Source organism: Poecilia reticulata, chromosome 20, assembly GCF_904066995.2.
Source record: "Poecilia reticulata chromosome 20, P_reticulata-male-v2, whole genome shotgun sequence".
Classification (NCBI taxonomy): Eukaryota; Metazoa; Chordata; class Actinopteri; order Cyprinodontiformes; family Poeciliidae; genus Poecilia; species Poecilia reticulata.
This window is the reverse complement of record NC_088849.1, coordinates 17,921,697-17,938,774: the sequence shown is the minus strand read 5'-3', so window position 1 is coordinate 17,938,774 and position 17,078 is coordinate 17,921,697. Positions and strand designations below refer to the sequence as shown.

At 39.7% G+C, this 17,078-nt stretch overlaps 1 protein-coding gene across 2 annotated transcripts in view; it reads right to left on the bottom strand.

Moving 5' to 3' along the window:
* Positions 1-1,689: 1,689 nt before the first annotated feature.
* ube3c (ubiquitin protein ligase E3C) overlaps positions 1,690-17,078 on the bottom strand; it is a 30,166-nt gene continuing 14,777 nt past the window's right edge. For both annotated transcript variants that reach the window (XM_081601535.1, XM_008396740.2), the window contains exons 18-24: positions 14,961-15,093; positions 13,455-13,702; positions 10,491-10,703; positions 9,160-9,348; positions 9,007-9,073; positions 8,252-8,382; positions 1,690-3,817 (exon numbers count right to left, since the gene is read on the bottom strand). In XM_081601535.1, coding sequence (XP_081457661.1) covers positions 3,647-3,817; positions 8,252-8,382; positions 9,007-9,073; positions 9,160-9,348; positions 10,491-10,703; positions 13,455-13,702; positions 14,961-15,093 — 1,152 coding nt within the window. In that variant the 3' untranslated portion in view covers positions 1,690-3,646. The remainder of the gene's footprint in view (positions 3,818-8,251; positions 8,383-9,006; positions 9,074-9,159; positions 9,349-10,490; positions 10,704-13,454; positions 13,703-14,960; positions 15,094-17,078) is intronic.

Genomic DNA, 17,078 nt, shown 5'->3' with positions numbered 1-17,078 from the left:
AAGTTAGGGTGTATTTCACAAGCCATAGTTTACTAACAATATTAAACATACAATAATGAAAAAATAATTAACTAAAAAATAATTAGTGTATGCTTTTAAACATTTCAATTCAAATTCCTATGTTTCTCATTAAAAATAAATTTAATCTCCTCTTGCCTTCTCTGACTACTGTCACTAGAGGACACTAGCATCATGTCAGTAGCTGTGTCTAAATGTTGTAATAAAGATCTTTATGTATGTATTGGACTGCTATCACCGTAGATGCATTTTAAAAGGAGACAAAAATGGCTTGTAACTGTAAACTTTAAAACAAATTAAATGTAGGATAAACTACTGCAAACAAGCATTATTTTAAAATGAAGACAAGGTTGGTCAACTCCCAGATCACGTCTAGGCAGGCAAAATGTGAATGAACACTCACAGGCTGTTGAAATTTGCGAGTTTTGAAATTATGACGTTTACTCAATCTCATCCTTGGAGATGAGAGGGCTTGGAGAAGAAATCGTCTGACGCATGGTCTTTTTGTTCTTTTTTTTAAAACTGGAAATGCTTAAATTGTTTTCAAGTACCAAATCAGCCACCAGATGGCAGTATGTCATAAGCAAAAACAGAATAGCCCAAATACACGTTCTGTTTCAACTAGCAGTTTCTTGTAGACATTTATGCTTACATAGTTTTCAGGACACAATGAAAACCATCTGTTCAAATAGCATTTTCAAGTCTTGATGGTCTAAATATATTTTCAGAGTTGCTAATCAGGTAATTGTGTAGATTCTTCACGTCATACTTCTTCAATCTGTTCTGGACAAAAACTTAAATGTGCTTTTCATTTCTAACGTATTGGCTTTTTATTAGCTTAAATATAGCCGTTTTAACCTACTACTTTTATTAGGGCTCATGGTTTTATTCTTTTATGAGACACCGTACTGTTTTGTCATTTGTTTTGATTTTGGTTCTTGCGTAAAGTACTTTACATTACCTTGTGCATCAATGATGCTTGCCTTTGTAAACTCTCTCTCTCTCTCTCTCTCTCTCTCTCTCTCTCTATATATATATATATATATATATATATATACTGTATATAACAGATGTTTTCTCTGAAGTCAGATCAACAATCAGACATCCCTTAAAAAAATATATATATATACACTGGAGAAGATTCATAACGTCCTGCATTAACGTTGTCAGTTACAATCCATCACAAGGTAATAGACCTAAATAAATCTTACAGTAATTGAGATAAATCCCTCATTTCAACGACAAGTCCAGTTTTTAAGACCCAATTACCACTATGAGTTCTCTGGGCCAGTTGAAGAGTAGAGGATCCGGCGTCGACACAAGAGGAGACGTTGGTCATTTCAGCCGAGCGGGGAGTGAGAAAGAGAAGGATAGGATGGAGAGATGGACTCGGTCCAAAAAGGAATGGATGTCTTCCCGGGTCGTGCTGCATCGGGGGTGGGGGGCAGCGAGATTTATGATAAACGCACACAATCTTAATTTGTGCTCAACCCGATAATGCATCTCAAGGCCAGCACAGTTCTGCTCAGTGTTTCTTAACTGGATGTTTCTTTAATTATATGTCAGAGGCCGTAAAACTCGGAGCGGAAATTTCCCCACAAAGCACCGTTTTATGTCTCGGTCATTACTGTAAATTACAAGCAACAAGAAAAACTGGACAGCTAATGGATGGAAAATGCAAAAAGAAAAGCGGATTTATTCATATCCGTATTCACTCTCTCCACCCTGTTGGTGCACGGGTCATCAGTAGGACACAAGCCTTCATGTGCTGATCAGGCGGGGAAAAAAAAACTGTTCACCTAAGCGGGTACATGTGGGAACGGAAACAAACCTGTACAAATAACAAATACATGACTCATACAAGAGCGGTTTAAAACATATACATATTCACAAAGCCGTAATCATATAATGCTTTCCTCTAATTCATCCCAGCAAGACTAGTCTTCTCGAGATTTCAGACACTGTGTGGAGAATGGTTTTTAAACATAAAACATAACACAAGTTACGGTGCCTTGCAAACGTTTTCATAGCCCTTCATCTTTTCCATATTTTACCATGTTACAACCATGAACGTGTGTGTCGTTCATTGGGTTTTCTGTGACAGAGCAACACAAAATACCTGATGCACGCATTTGTTTTCAACTCTTTTCACCCCGGTACCCTTTAGCACAGCGAAATCCTCAAAATGCCTCAGAGGTTTGTTGGATGACAGTGATCAAACAGCCTCATAAAGACTAATTGATTAATAGAAAAGGGATGAAACTGTGGAGAATGAAAGGCCATAAAAAATCTGAGTAGTAGTAATGGAGCATTGGTAACTCTGGGGGAGCTGCAGAGATCCAATAGAGCAAACTCAGCCTTTATGGAAGAAGAAAAAAAAAGCCACAAGAAGTCCAGTTTGCATTTTCCCAAAGGTCTTTAAGGGTTTGTGGGAATGTAGGGCTTGTAGGCAAACACGTGAAAGAAGTTGCTCAAATCAGATGAGACAAACACTGAAAAAAGTTAACTACGCATCATCCCGAACACTACATCCCCACAGCAAAACATGATGGGAGCAGCATTATGCTATGGGATGTTTTACTAGACAGGAGAGCTGATCAAAGTCTATGCAAGTCTATGCAATGATTAATGGGGCTACATGCAGGGAAGTCCTGGAGGAAAAACAGAAGACGAAAGAAGACTTGGCTAATCTACCAGCAGAACAACAAACCTCATTGTGGGCGGAGATACAGCAGAAAGTCGGAACAAATCCTATCCATGGTTTAGAGTGGCCTAGTCAAAGTCCAGACCTAAGGATAAATTGAGAATCTGTGGAAAAACTGAAAAATTGATGTTCACAGACACTCAATACAACCAGACGGAACTTGAACTATTTTGTAAAAAAAAATTTTAAAAAAATGGGTTGACTGAACTAGGAGAACTGAATACAAATGCATGCATAATTCTTTTTCAGATCTGACATCTTCTTACATTCTTATCCTTCCACTTAATTATTCCTCACTTAGTGATTGCACAAAATGCAAAACGGTTCATTTGAATAAAATGGAAAAAGTTTGTGGGGTATAAATACTATTGCAAGGCAGAGTTACTTAGAAATGACAGAAACTGTAGAAATGACAGAAACTGTAGAAATGACAGAAACTGGAATTTCAACGACCTCTACACGAAAACACTGCTAGCTTTAGGCAAAGATGGTCCCTCCCAGCAGCCTTTGATGCTCCGCAAGCTGCCATATTGCCTTTTATAATACAACACCACTTTCTCTTTGGTGGAAAAATAATAGTTCACGTCATTAAATGACGCAGTGAGTTGCCATTGCTCTTGTTTACCGTCATCCGCATTTAAATGTCAGACGCAACACTGATCTTCTGTATGGTTCTCAAAACTGATTTAAAAATGTCCTAAAAACGAGGGTTTAAAAAGAAAACATCCCACTAAGTCTCACCCTTTCTTTTCTTTTACTTGGCACTCTCACACACGCTGACAGAAACACAATAATCAATCAGTGCATTTTTTCTTTTTTTTTTTTTTTTTGCCTTCTCTCTTCTATTTAGAGTCTTTTACTCTAAAGCCACCTCAGTGGCGTCGGGTCCGCCAGCGCTGAAACGGACGAACTTTTTGTCCCGGCTCAGCTGAGCTCGAACCCGGCGCTCGACTCGATGGCGTATAGCAGCTTGCTCCTCATCAGGTGTTGGTCGCAGAACTCTGGGAGCTTGAGCAGGTTCATGCAGGTGCTGGCTGTAGGCAGGCGCTCCAGGTCACTCCCACCGTTGTGAATGCAGAAGGCTGGATAAAGCTCCTGTAGGCAAAAAGAAAAAGAAAAATCACTGGTTACATATATTTGAGGGCAACTGAAGTATCTCTGGATGTTTCTAATCCCATTCTACAATAATAATATCTATGCAGGTCCTTCTAAAAAAATTAGCATATCGTGATAAAGTTCATTATTTTCCATAATGTAATGATAAAAATTAAACTGTCATATTTTAGATTCATTGCACACCAACTGAAATATTTCAGGTCTTTTATTGTTTTAATACTGATGATTTTGGCAAACAGCTCATGAAAACCCATAATCCCTGTCTCAAAACATTACCATATTTCATCCGACCAAAAAAAGGAATGTGTTTTAATACCAAAAAAGGCAACCTTCAAATAATTATGTTCAGTTATGCACTCAGTACTTGGTCGGGAATCCTTTTGCAGCCTTCAATGCGACGTGGCATGGAGGCAATCAGCCTGTGGCTCTGCTGAGGTGTTATGGAGCCCAGGATGCTTTGATGGCCTTAAGCTCATCCAGAGTTTTGGGTCTTGCGTCTCTCAACTTTCTCTTCACAATATCCCACAGATTCTCTATGGGGTTCAGGTCAGGAGAGTTGGCAGGCCAATTGAGCACAGTAATACCATGGTCAGTAATGGCACTGTGAGCAGGTGCCAGGTTGTGCTGAAAAATGAAATCTTCATCTCCATAAAGCTTTTCAGCAGGTGGAAGCATGAAGGGCTCCAAAATCTCCTGATAGCTGCTGCATTGCCCCTGCCCTTGATAAAACACAGTGGACCAACACCAGCAGCTGACATGGTTCCCCAGACCATCACTGACTGTGGGTACTTGACACTGGACTTCTGGCATTTTGGCATTTCCTTCTCCCCAGTCTCCCTCCAGACTCTGGCACCTTGATTTCTGAATGACATGCAAAATTTGCTTTCATCCGAACAAAGTACTTTGGACCACTGAGCAACAGTCCAGTGCTGCTTCTCTGTAGCCCAGGTCAGGCGCTTCTGCCGCTGTTTCTGGTTCAAAAGTGGCTTGACCTTTGACCTGGGGAATGCGGCACCTGTAGCCCTTTCCTGCACACGCCTGTGCATGGTGGCTCTGGATGTTTCTACTCCAGACTCAGTCCGCTGCTTCCGCAGGTCCCCCAAGGTCTGGAATCGACCCTTCTGTACAATCTTCCTCAGGGTCCGGTCACCTCTTCTTGTTGTGCAGCGTTTTCTGCCACACTTTTTCCTTCCCACAGACTTCCCACTGAGGTGCCTTGATACAGCACTCGGGGAACAGCCACTCGTTCAGAAATTTCTTCCTGTGTCTTACCCTCTTGCTCACTGAGGGCGTCAAGATGGCCTTCTGGACAGCAGTCAGGTCAGCAGTCTTACCCATGATTGCGGTTTTGAGTAATGAACCAGGCTGGGAGTTTTTAAAAGCCTCAGGAATCTTTTGCATGTGTTTAGAGTTACTTTGTTGATTCAGATGATTAGGTTAACTGCTCGTTCAGAGAACCTTTTCATGATATGCTAATTTTTTGAGACAGGGATTTTGGGTTTTCATGAGCTGTATGCCAAAATCATCAGTATTAAAACAATAAAAGACCTGAAATATTTCAGTTGGTGTGCAATGAATCTAAAATATATGACAGTTTAATTTTTATCATTACATTATGGAAAATAATTAACTTTACCACAATATGCAAATTTTTTGAGAAGGACCTGTATATATATAAATATATTATAACAGCATATTTGAGTTGAATTTGCCTGCTTATCATAGCTGCATTTTGTTACAGTGCTTCATTTAGGTTTGATTAACTATTTATTGCACACGTTGCGATTGTGCATATCTTCCTAACGGTCTTTTCGATCCCAGTGACGTCCGACGTTAATTAGCCACGCGAGGTGGATGAACGTCTTCAGAGCCAGACGGAGAATGAATCAACACGTGTTGGTAATGATCCCAATTTCCAAACCCATCCCGATTAAGCAATAAATGTCAAATTCCACAAGGGATTAAATGTGTAAAGAGCCAAACGAATAAAGCCAAAGTATAAATTTAGGAAATCAGCTTAGTGCTTTGAAAGATATTGAGGGGGGAGACAGGCTCACGGGTTGACCCTTGGCTGAGACGCTGAGAGGATGGTCGTTTCATGTTGTCCATCTGGCATTTTTTTATTTTTTTAAATCAAACCTCGTGGCTGATGAGGCCACTTCATCTGTAAACTGTGACACTGACGGTTTCCATCACGAACAAACTACTCCGCCCTGATTCCATTACGATATTTAACGTTAGACTATATGTCCCACCGGCTATACTTACCCAATTAAATGGCCCTTCACGGGCTTTGCCGTAATGACCCCATTTTTCTGACAATTACCGTATTAAACTATCATTGCCTATTGAAAAAGTATCATTACCACAACTATCATTTTGAGGAGAGGGAAAAAATAAAAAGACAGCTTCCATCATCTTTTTTAAATGGCTTCTCTTGACAGAGCTATTTCTCCTCTAATGAATCCTGGGCAGTTTTCACGACAGCTAATTAAGGCTTTGCTGGCTTGAGCCGAGGGCCAGGTCAGTGGGTCACCCCCCCCACAAATTACCACCCTTTAAGTTTCAAGTGAGGCATCTGTGTGGGAGGGGCGGTGTGTCTGAATGCTGGCCAAAGTCAAACTTAGTTAATGAGAAGGGAGGGGATCATTTAAAGCTTGAAGGATTTAAAGTTTAGTGTTGTCACTCCCAAGTTTAAAGCAACACAAATATTTTCTTGACTAATGGCAGTGAGAAGAAAACTTAATCACAGTCACATTTAATAAATTAGAAGAAGCATTTCAATGAGGCTAATTTGTCAGATTAGAAGGAGCTTTTAAAAATAAAATTTAAGCAGGTATTAAACATACTTTTTATTAAGCCCGTATTTCTGTCTTGAAAATGTTGTTCACTGGTCTGATATAGTACTGTAACTTTAAATAATGCGTTTTTATTAAATATGTACAGAAAATCACCATAATTAACAAATGAAGACTTGAAATCGGTGTGTAATTAATGTGTGTTTCACTTGGTGAAGTGATTTATTGTAATGAATGAATTCTAATTTATGAAATACAAGTACGTTACAGTGCTTCGCAATAGTATTCACACTGCTAAATTACATTTTTTTAAGCTTTTATGACAAACACAAGCTATGTGTCCATCCAACTGTCAACTGAATTTTGAGCAAACCTTTAAAAATGTCACAAAAATGAAAATGCAAAATTAGGAGTATTTCCATTAACTGGTTGGGAACAAATTGACGTTGACGTTACACATGGATGTAAGAAACAAAACGCACAGGTTGCAAACTTGCACACATCATACATATCAGGAAAATGTAGACTTCTTCCCTATGAGATGGAGTTTTGGACTTTGGAGTTTTAGAGTTTCATGTCTATGTTAAGGCAAATTCCCACCAGTGGATGGGAGTGTTTGCCACATCAGCTCTTATTCTGAAAGTGTGTTTCCATCTCCCCTTCAGAAGACTGACTCATTTTCGCAAAAGCCAAAAACCACCTCAAGAAAACATAAAAACTTTTTTTTTTTTTTGCTAAACTGACAAAGTAATTTCAAATTTAGCCATTTCCATCAACCCTTTCTAATGTGATACTTCAAAATGCGCATAAAAAATTTTTTTTATTAGAAAATATAATATTTTTAAAATTATGTATTACTTTCCTTCCTTGCAATTATGCAGTACTATGTGTTGGTCTATTATATTAATTCCCAATTACACACATTAAAAATTGGTTGTAATGAAAGGAAAGTGAAAAAAATTCAAGAGGTATGAATACTTATGGAAGGCACTATAGACTTGCAGCTCCTGGTGGGACAAAGTGTAGCATAAAAACTCTTTAATAGCCCTGACCAACACTTTCTAGCATTTCACTGTACCTTTCCAAGTGTCCCATAAATCAGGTCAATGAAAAACCTGAATGGCTTCCAATTAGGACATCGTTTTAGATATAATTTGCTGTAATGATTCAAGACTTTTAAAATGATATTCAGAAGCAGACAGACGTAGTTTCGAGGCAATTTATCTCCGCGGCTATTGCTGCTTTCTGCCACGTGACCCAATCGGGAAAAAAGGTGAAGAGTTTAACCATCTACCAACTTCAGAATGACAGTATTTGTCCAGCCAAGGTCTCCAGACACACACAGAGCTGCAGACAGACTTCTTCAACAGAGGAAGGTCACGAACTATAACACAATAGCGAACGTGGCGATAAGAGTTCACCGCAGAGACCTTCTCTAAGCACGACTAATAGGAAAATTATCATTATTAGGGTTCTTATCAGTCTGGGTATTTTCATAAAGGCACATTAACTGAACTTCTGTCTGGTTTGGAAACCTGCTTAAAATAGGAGTAAACGTTGGGATGAAAACGTACAGGAAGTAAAAGAGGAAGTCTGCGTCTGGAAGATTGCTCACCTTAAAGCCTAGCAGCGGAGGTCTGGAGCAGCTGGTGACAAACTTTAACAGTTTGCGCTTTTCTTCATCTGTAAATCCTTCGACCACTTCCCAGAAGATCTGAATAACAGGGTGGTTAGCAGAGTATCCACCTAAAAGAGATTATTGAACAGAAACCACATCACTACCTCATGTTGTCCATGACCAAAGCCTAATTAAAGAAAACAAATAAGTGAGCATAGATTCATGAAACTCTACAAATGCAAAACATGAAATGTATATCAGCTTTGGGCCTTAAGGTCCATTAGGAATGCGGAGTCTAATTTTACAAAAATAAAGACATGTAAAGACAAAATATTTATTTTGAAAGAGATATCTGAGCATTAGCTAAAAGGTTCCAATAGTATTGTGGAGCTTATTTTTGCAATTAGATAATTTTTTGTACTCTTTGCTTCAGTTTTACTTGCAAAACACTTGTGGTTTATCCACACCAATCTAATAATGCAGCAAAATAAAACAGAGGGGCTCAATTTAGACCTCTTTGTTAGCTCAGCTGCCAAAAAGTTTTTAAATGTAAATAAATAAATAAATAAATAAATAAATAAATAAACAAACATCTACGCTTCAAACAAGGGTTCAACAAAGCTTTTAAAATTAAGCTAACATTTAAGTTCTTCCTATGTAATACCTATGGGATTACTTTCATAGCTCAACTCCTATCGTTTTGGCAACATTCACCTACATTACTGCATTGTGCAGCCCTAATCAGAACCTACCTGAATAGTTTGTGAAGTTTTTCAGATCATCGAGACAAATCGGAACATGAGCCCCAGATATCAGCACCTGTCAGGATGAGGCAGGAAGCATGTTTTTTAGATGCACGCTATAAAAATAAAATCTAATCTTTCTTTGGTTCAGTAATTCAGTACCTGGATTTCCTGCTGATCAAACATGCGCAGCCACTCAAGGTTGACCACATTGGCCAGACCCTGTCTGAAGGCCAGGCAGTGAGGCCTGATCTGTTTGTTGAGCCTGTAGTCAGCCACTAAATGGATGTAAGCTATCCGGTTGGCTGTTGTCACTGGGATATCTTTTCCTCCTGGCTTCAGCTCAACCACCTGGAACAGACACAAACGAGGCATTTACGGAGCTGTGGTCATTACCGGGGTTTCTGCACATTTATGTTGAACTTTCAGGCATGGTTTTCCATAGTTTTCTCAGTTCTTTGCAGTCCATTTGTAAAGTAAAAATACAACAATTCTACCACAGATATTTCTACAGTGCTAAGAATGTAAATATTGAACCTGAAGAAAAGAAAATGAAAGGACAAAAAGAAAAAAGGAAACAGGAAACAGGAAAAGAAAAGAAAAAGAACTGATATAATGATGGACGGTAAACAAACTAACATCCAGAGTTATAGATAAATCTCCATGAATTCAAACCACATCTGTTGATGAGCTCAGGTAGAAAAATCCTTTAAAAGATATGTGTTCATCAAACCTACAGAAAGCACTAAACAGGACCCCCATGATAAATTCTCAACTACAAAAAAAAAACACTAAGCTTCAGTGCAGCAATGCTGAGAACACACTGGCATTTAACGTAATGGGGTCCATCTAATCTGTTCATTCCCGTAGTGCTGCAAACTCCACCTTTCAGGAATCCATTTTCTGCCTTTTCTCCCTCCCACCAGATTCTGATTATGTGCTAATGTAAGAGAATTACTGCTGTTATCTTGCTTGCTTTGGCTATCTCACAAGGGCAAATGCAGGGCAGACTGCTCCCGGGTGTGCCTAATCTTCCACAAATTGTTTTCCCCCATTGCGCTCTGTTTGGTGACCAGAAGGACCACATTGTAACTCTGCTGTTTCAGGTGTTGTTTGAGAAGAGCTAATAAGACACGTTAAGGTCCTGAGCAAACAAGGGCTCCCATGTAGAGATCGGGTCTGAGCACAGCTTTTGGAGAGAGAGAAAGAGACATGCTTAAGAGCTGTTGGCTGCTTCTGTCATGCGTGGCGTGAGATAATTTGTGGAGCGAAAGGCAGGCCAGAACGGTCAACAGAGCTGCTGCGTCCTCTGCACTGCAGCAAGGGTTGGAGCGACGGCGGTGACGTGCTTTATCTCTGTCAGGGCCGAGAAGTGGTGCATCAGGCGAGAAATGAATTATTAACGCCACAAAGAGAAACCAAACAGGAGGAAGAAACAGAGCTGAAAAATAAACACACAAGAGCCGCTTGTCGTACTCAGTCGGTCGAGTTACCTGAGCTTCTCCAAGGTCGTTGTTGACCACAGTGAAGTTGAGGCCCAGCTCTTCCACATCGCCCTCGTAGCTCTTGAGGAACAGCAGGTTGCGATACATCTCCGGGTCTAAAGAGGCAAGGTGGTGGATGTCCACGTCTGCACTGGTTCCCAGAAGTTTGGACAGGAAGAAGCTGGCAAAGGGCAATTCCACCAGCATGTTCTCATAGAGTGCCTGAGGAAAAACATTAACATTAGTAACGAGGCCCTCAAAGTTTTTTCTTATTTTGTCATGTTAAGTCCTCAAAATGTAATGTTTTTGAGTGATAGGTCAACACAAAGCAGTGCAAGACTGTGCATGGTTTTCACATATTTTAAAAGAACAATCTGGAAAGTGTGGTGTGTAAATGAAATGGTAGAAATATTTTTTGCATCAGTCGAATTATTAGGACAATAGTTTGCGTCAAGCACCGTCCGATAAGTAAATATTCAAACATGCAACTTCCTGTTGAACACCAAAGGTTTACAGCAGTCAAGCTAAACCGATCACAGCGTTTGAGATCAAAACAGAGTCCAATCAATCTTGAACACACACCTTCGGCTTCTTCCTCCCTCGATTCAAACTTTATAAATGTCGATTCTCACCTTGACCCTAAATGCAATTAAGAAGTGCAGCTGGGCAGGTGACTCATAAAACCTCTAAGCTAATGTACTGGAATAGTAGAAAAAGAGCCTATTGGAGACATTAAAATATACAGGTCCTTATAAATGATAGCGCTAAAAACCCTGACCGCATCAGCTAAATGGATTATAAATCTAGAGGATTTCCATAATGCATGCATCTTAAACACACACAAATGCATAAATCACAGCTATTTTCTAAACACAGGTTAACTGCGCAACTTCAAACATTGTCTATTTTTTATGCAAAATAATCCACTTAGTGTTACTCTCGTGGCCGGCACTAATTTCAGACCATATGCGCTGCGTGGCCCCTTGAAACCTATCAATAACACTTGTGCCGGGAAGAGGCAGCAATAAGTATATGGAGAAAACTTGTAGTCTTATTTTTTCAATGCCACCAGCCTTATTTATGAGTGTTTATTGCCAGAAATTGTGCCAAAATGACTCGGGTTGGAAAGAATTAATTATTATGGCCCGGAGCCTTTTAATATAAGTGAGTGCAGTGGCAACGCAATTAAAGCAGATCGCGGCACCATCAGGTGGAATAAATGCCAGCGGCATTGCAGGTGCGTTCTGTTAGCTGCCAAATAAATTCCTTAATTTACAACATTATGAATCAATAAAATTCTAATGCCTTTCACACGCATCTTTATCAATCAGAGCAGCGACGCTTTCACGCGCCTGCAGAGAGGATGGCGGGCTCGGGGAGGATCAGAGCGATTACGAAGTGAGAAGAAGTGCCGCTGATGAGGGCGGAGGTTTGGCGGTAATGAGACGGGGAGAATCCCTCACGGCTCGCACCGGGACACATGTGAAAAAGAGGAATCTTTAGGCCAAAGCCAGAAATGCAAAGCAACCCTCTGTGTATGTTTTCAATGTGTGTAGCTTAAATCTTTCAGCTTGTCAGCGGGGTGGACAAGTGAGGAAGAGGGATGATGGCCGGCCTCTATTCTGATGCTCAATCCCATTTCAGTGAGTACCCCCAGACAAGCCACTCCCGCCTGTAATACATCACCTCCACAACAATGGCACGCCTCGGACATTAATTAAGAATATTAATCTCCTGTGTCCTTTGAGCCGCAATGTGCACGGCGCGCGCTGCGGCAGCGGTGATGCAATTCCAATCCATATAAACGGCTCGCCTTTCATCCAGGCAATAACGGGCACTAAACAAATATCAATACGCCTCTCAAATGGCCACTCAAACGTCCATTTTTATGGAGAAAGAGGAACTTAAAGGTAGGGTTAATTGAAAGTCAAATTCAAATTAATTTCCCTCAGCCTAATTGCCTCGACCATTAGCTGCAGAGAGCACAGCGCGATAGATGCAGGAACTGTGGGAGCAGATTGATTGCTTCTCACTTCAACAGAACACAGAGAAGAAAAGGAAACAAAAAGAGGAGGAGCAGGAGTTACGACGCTCCGGTAAGTGGACCACACCGTCCGAGACTGTTTAAGAGAGAAGAGCCCTGGATGTTCCTGACTGTAAAACAGATCAAAATGCTATTACCACATGCTTTGAACGCTTATTTATGTCCTGTCTTTGTGAGGCCGTTGATTTAATGCTGGCCAAATGTAGTCGCTACACAAACAAGAGGTAGGAATCATCCGCTAATGGAAGCCCTAATTGAGAGGCGACCGCTTGTCATGAGGTAATTCCTCTTCGTGTTGAGATGATAGCTCCCTCATGAGGAAGGCATCTTGATAAACAATCATCACCACTTGCATTAGGGATGATTTAAAAACATTAGGCTCTAATAAACAGCTGCATCAGAGGAGTAAAGGAGCAGGCAGACGTCGTCTTACTGCATAGTTAAATTCCAGCTGGAACCACTAAACCTAATTTTATTCAAGAGTTTAAGAAATGTAAGCTTTTGGAACAAATAAAGTCTAATTTTATACAAAAATACTGCGTGATCTTTACATTGTCACATCTAATGAAGAGATCCATTGATCATAATTTTGTCAAGTCTATCTGTACAGCACATTTCAGCTGCCAGGGAATTCGAAAAGTTTGTAAATATTTCCAAATCCATCTTAGAGATTCTTTGTTAAGCCTTAGTATAATAAAATCTTAATCTCTTTTGCACCACGTTTTCCGTTTAAATACTTTCTTACATCACTGTGCTTCTTCTAACTTGTACATTTTCTCACTTATACCAAAATAGCTAACTTTGATCCTTCTATCCTCAGTAATAACATCCACACTGAAAAGTGTTAGAGTTTCCTTATAGTGGTCAACTGCATTCACTGGTCAGAATCTTGAGTTTCTAGCCGACCACCTTTAATCTGACACACTCACCTTTCCGAGGATCCTGCCCAGGAAGTAGTAGTGTCTCGTGAAGGAGTCGCCCACCAGCATCTCTGCAGCAGGATTCGGATACAACAAACCCTCGTTTGTGGTTTTGAAAAAGCCCTGGTTGGGATTGAAGCCCGATTTGAGAAGCTCGTTGAGGAACTCGCGAAAGATGCCGCCTCCGTCGATGCCTGCCTCATCCAGACCGTGAGCGTTGAGAAGGTGGACTCGAATCCTCTTCTTAAGGTCCGGTTCTAATTGAGTAACAAGTCAAAAAGAAACAAGGAAAAAAAAGAATTTACAAAAATATATTTTAACAACTAATTTATGACCGTCAGTCTTGAGCCTTTTAAAACATATTTTGTACTTCATTTACTCTTTCATTTGTTTAAAAGCAATTTCTATCAGGGACATTAGCAATCTGGCTATTTACCTTCCTAGCTTATCGTGGTAATAGTTATTTTTCTTCTAAATAGACCTCAGAAGCAGGAAAACTCAATTGATTTTAAAGTTGCCGTTTGTATAGTTGTAATGTGTTAAGTTAAATAACTTTTCAAAAGCACAGAATTTAAATGATTAAATGTTACTTTTTTGTCGTTTAAATTGTTTTTATTGCTAGAATGTTTCTATTCCTCTTACAAACCTTACTGCTTTTCATTGCAATTTTAATGAAAAGACCCAAACACAACAAGGAGCACAAACTGTGAGGTAGAAGAAAATTATACTTTGTTCACAAATTTTTCACCCAAATAAAAACCTGAGAACCTTTTGGATTATATGCAAAACACTGTGAATGGCCACGCATCTCATGATCTCCACATCAACCAGTATGCATATTTAGTTGAAGGATAAAGTTTCAGACTTTCCCAAGGCACGGTGAATATTTTGAAAACATCACAACAAAAGAAGAAAAGGCTTTTTCTTTAACAAACATTATTTACAAGACTTGCTCATCCTGACCTACGGAATATTCAGATCAATTCTATACGAGGTTGTCTTCCAGAATAATAAATGTAGAGCGATAAATCAGAGCAGCTTTAACTTATAGACACACAAATGATATAGATCATGTCTTCAACCCAGGTCGCCTACTACTCTTTTTAATCAGAGTGCCCCCATCATCCAAGTACCCTTTCAAACTCAAACACAAAAGAGGTGACTTAAAATAATTGATTCGGCTTTTATGTGATCCATTATAATAATCAGAATCACAATTATGCTTTACTGAAATTCCATATGCTGCCCGAGGATGGAGGTAACCTTCATCTTCTATGCAAACTCTAACCCTTGTCCTTAATGTTGGGGTTTTATATAGCTTAACAAGAGTTTCAGTGGCAGCGTGGGCATCTAGTAAACCATCTCAGTCTTATGGTGTTCGTCATCACGGCATAAATAAAAAAATAAAAAATTATGGAGCGGTTACAGAACGGTTTTCCAGACGTGTGCACGGACTTTTTAAGTCCAACACAACTGGCAGTGCTTTTACTGAAATGACTTGGACGCTCGTCTCACCGTTTTCTGGGGAGAGTTTATCATAGGCGTCTTCGTAGATGTAGTTGCGTCTGATGGTGACATTGATGCCATCAGGGAACGGTCCATCCCCCTGCACGTCACGTTTGTCCACAGAGATCAACCTCTGGAAGATCTGGAGGGAGGATGTACATCCAGCGATGGAGTTTGTAACAAGTACGTTCAGCTGAGATCAATACAAGCTAAATACAGTTTTATCTATGATCATTATATTGATAGGTGAAGAGGTTTATATTAGCAAAAAATCTTTTAACTGTAACCCTTTTATACATCACAAAATAATAGGAAAAAAAGAATATTTGAGAAGTTTATTTAACTTCACACCTAGTTATTTAACTTTGACACAAGATGTAGCTAGTTGATGGACACAGCAAAGCGGTAAGTTGCAAGTAACAATAAAATGACAAACCTTACATTAAACATGAATTTATTATGTAATGATATGACATATTAGGGGTGTAGCGATGCAATAATTTCACAATACGATATTCTGGTCATGATACGATATGTATTACGATATTTGTTGAGCGATACAATTCACTACAATTTTACAATTTTCTGAAAGATTTTAGAAGGACAGTGATTTTAGTGACATTTTGTGCTCCACAGATTTGAATTTAGTTAACTGAAAACTGATTAAAAGCACCAACTACACAATACCTGACTATGATTGGACAGTCTAACAGTCTGCAGCTGGACAAAATGAATCAAAGATGCAGTGAGAGAATTAGTTTTTGTCATTTAATTTATGTGGATTTGACATAAAACTCAAAAGTTTAAACGGTAATCCAGGATCAGAGTGGGGAGATTATCAGCCTTTATAGACTCTCAATATGCAAATGATTGCACTTATGTTTTTTCTTTTGGACACTGTGGCTGCATTTTGGAGTAAAAATGCAGCCACAAATGCAGTTTTTTGGACTATGGAAAAAAAGGCGTTTCCACCTTGGCTCCCGGAGTTAGCCGTGGCTGTAAGCTGCTTTCTTCTAACTGCTAAAGTAGTGGCTCCGCTTCACCCCGTAGTGATCGACTCCATGCAGCTACGCAGCGCCGCTATTCCCCTGCTTGGATCTTTGAGTAGATGCCTCTCAGACTGCCTGGATCTCATAGTTCTCTCAGTCTCTGATACTCTTTGTCTGATGCTATTAAGAATGATTGATCAGCCATTGTTATCATGGAAATCCTCACTGCGCCGCGAATTCCGGCTGGAGGTTCTTCCTCTTCGTCTTCCTGCTCAAAACACAGCGCTGCTGCGCGCCCGCTTCAGATGTTATCAACCTATGTTCATTCTTCAGGTAATCCTTTATATACAGAACAGAAACCGCTAAGCTAAAAACTAATTACGAAGTGAATGCTACCAGTCGAAATTTGCATTAATTTCGCGATCTCACTGCTTTTGCAGCTGCTCCGTTTGCGCCGCTACTCCTTTCCGCTTCTCTTTCACGGTTACTTGCGCAACTTTACTTCGTTTCTCAGCAACAAAATACAGCCCATCGTTATTTATTGAAGATTTTACATTTCCAGAAACACAGGAATCTAATGTTTCGTTTTGTTTTGTACGTTTGGAGGCTCATTCCCTCTCACATAATCGGAAAAGGGGAATGGCGGCGCTTTTGACATTTCTCTGACATTCGGAAAACTATGGTTTACTAATTTTAGCATAACTCCGGTTATACTTGGCCTATTAACACAATTTAAAAACTGGTGTGTAGTTTATAATGTGCACTTTAAGCTCAAGTTGAAAGTGAGACTGAGGGAGGTGGAGTCTTGCTGCTACGCCGTAACAAACTAGACGTTAAAAAGAGCTATACGGCTATGGACCCCTATGGTCTAACGGATCGATACTCGAAAAATCGATACTTTCCGAGGGCAGAAAATATAGATATATACGCCGAATCGATTTGTTTATACAGCCCTATAACATATTGCAATGTGCGACATCATGTCTGTTTATGTCAGTGCTGTATGGTAGCTTTTAGCTCCTTGAGGACATAGTCATACTGTGTGCTTCTAATAGTTTTATTACATAAACAAATTAGCTGTTCTGGTGTTAGCTAACTCATTAACTATGATGAGCCCTTAAGGCAGCATTTTCTGGTT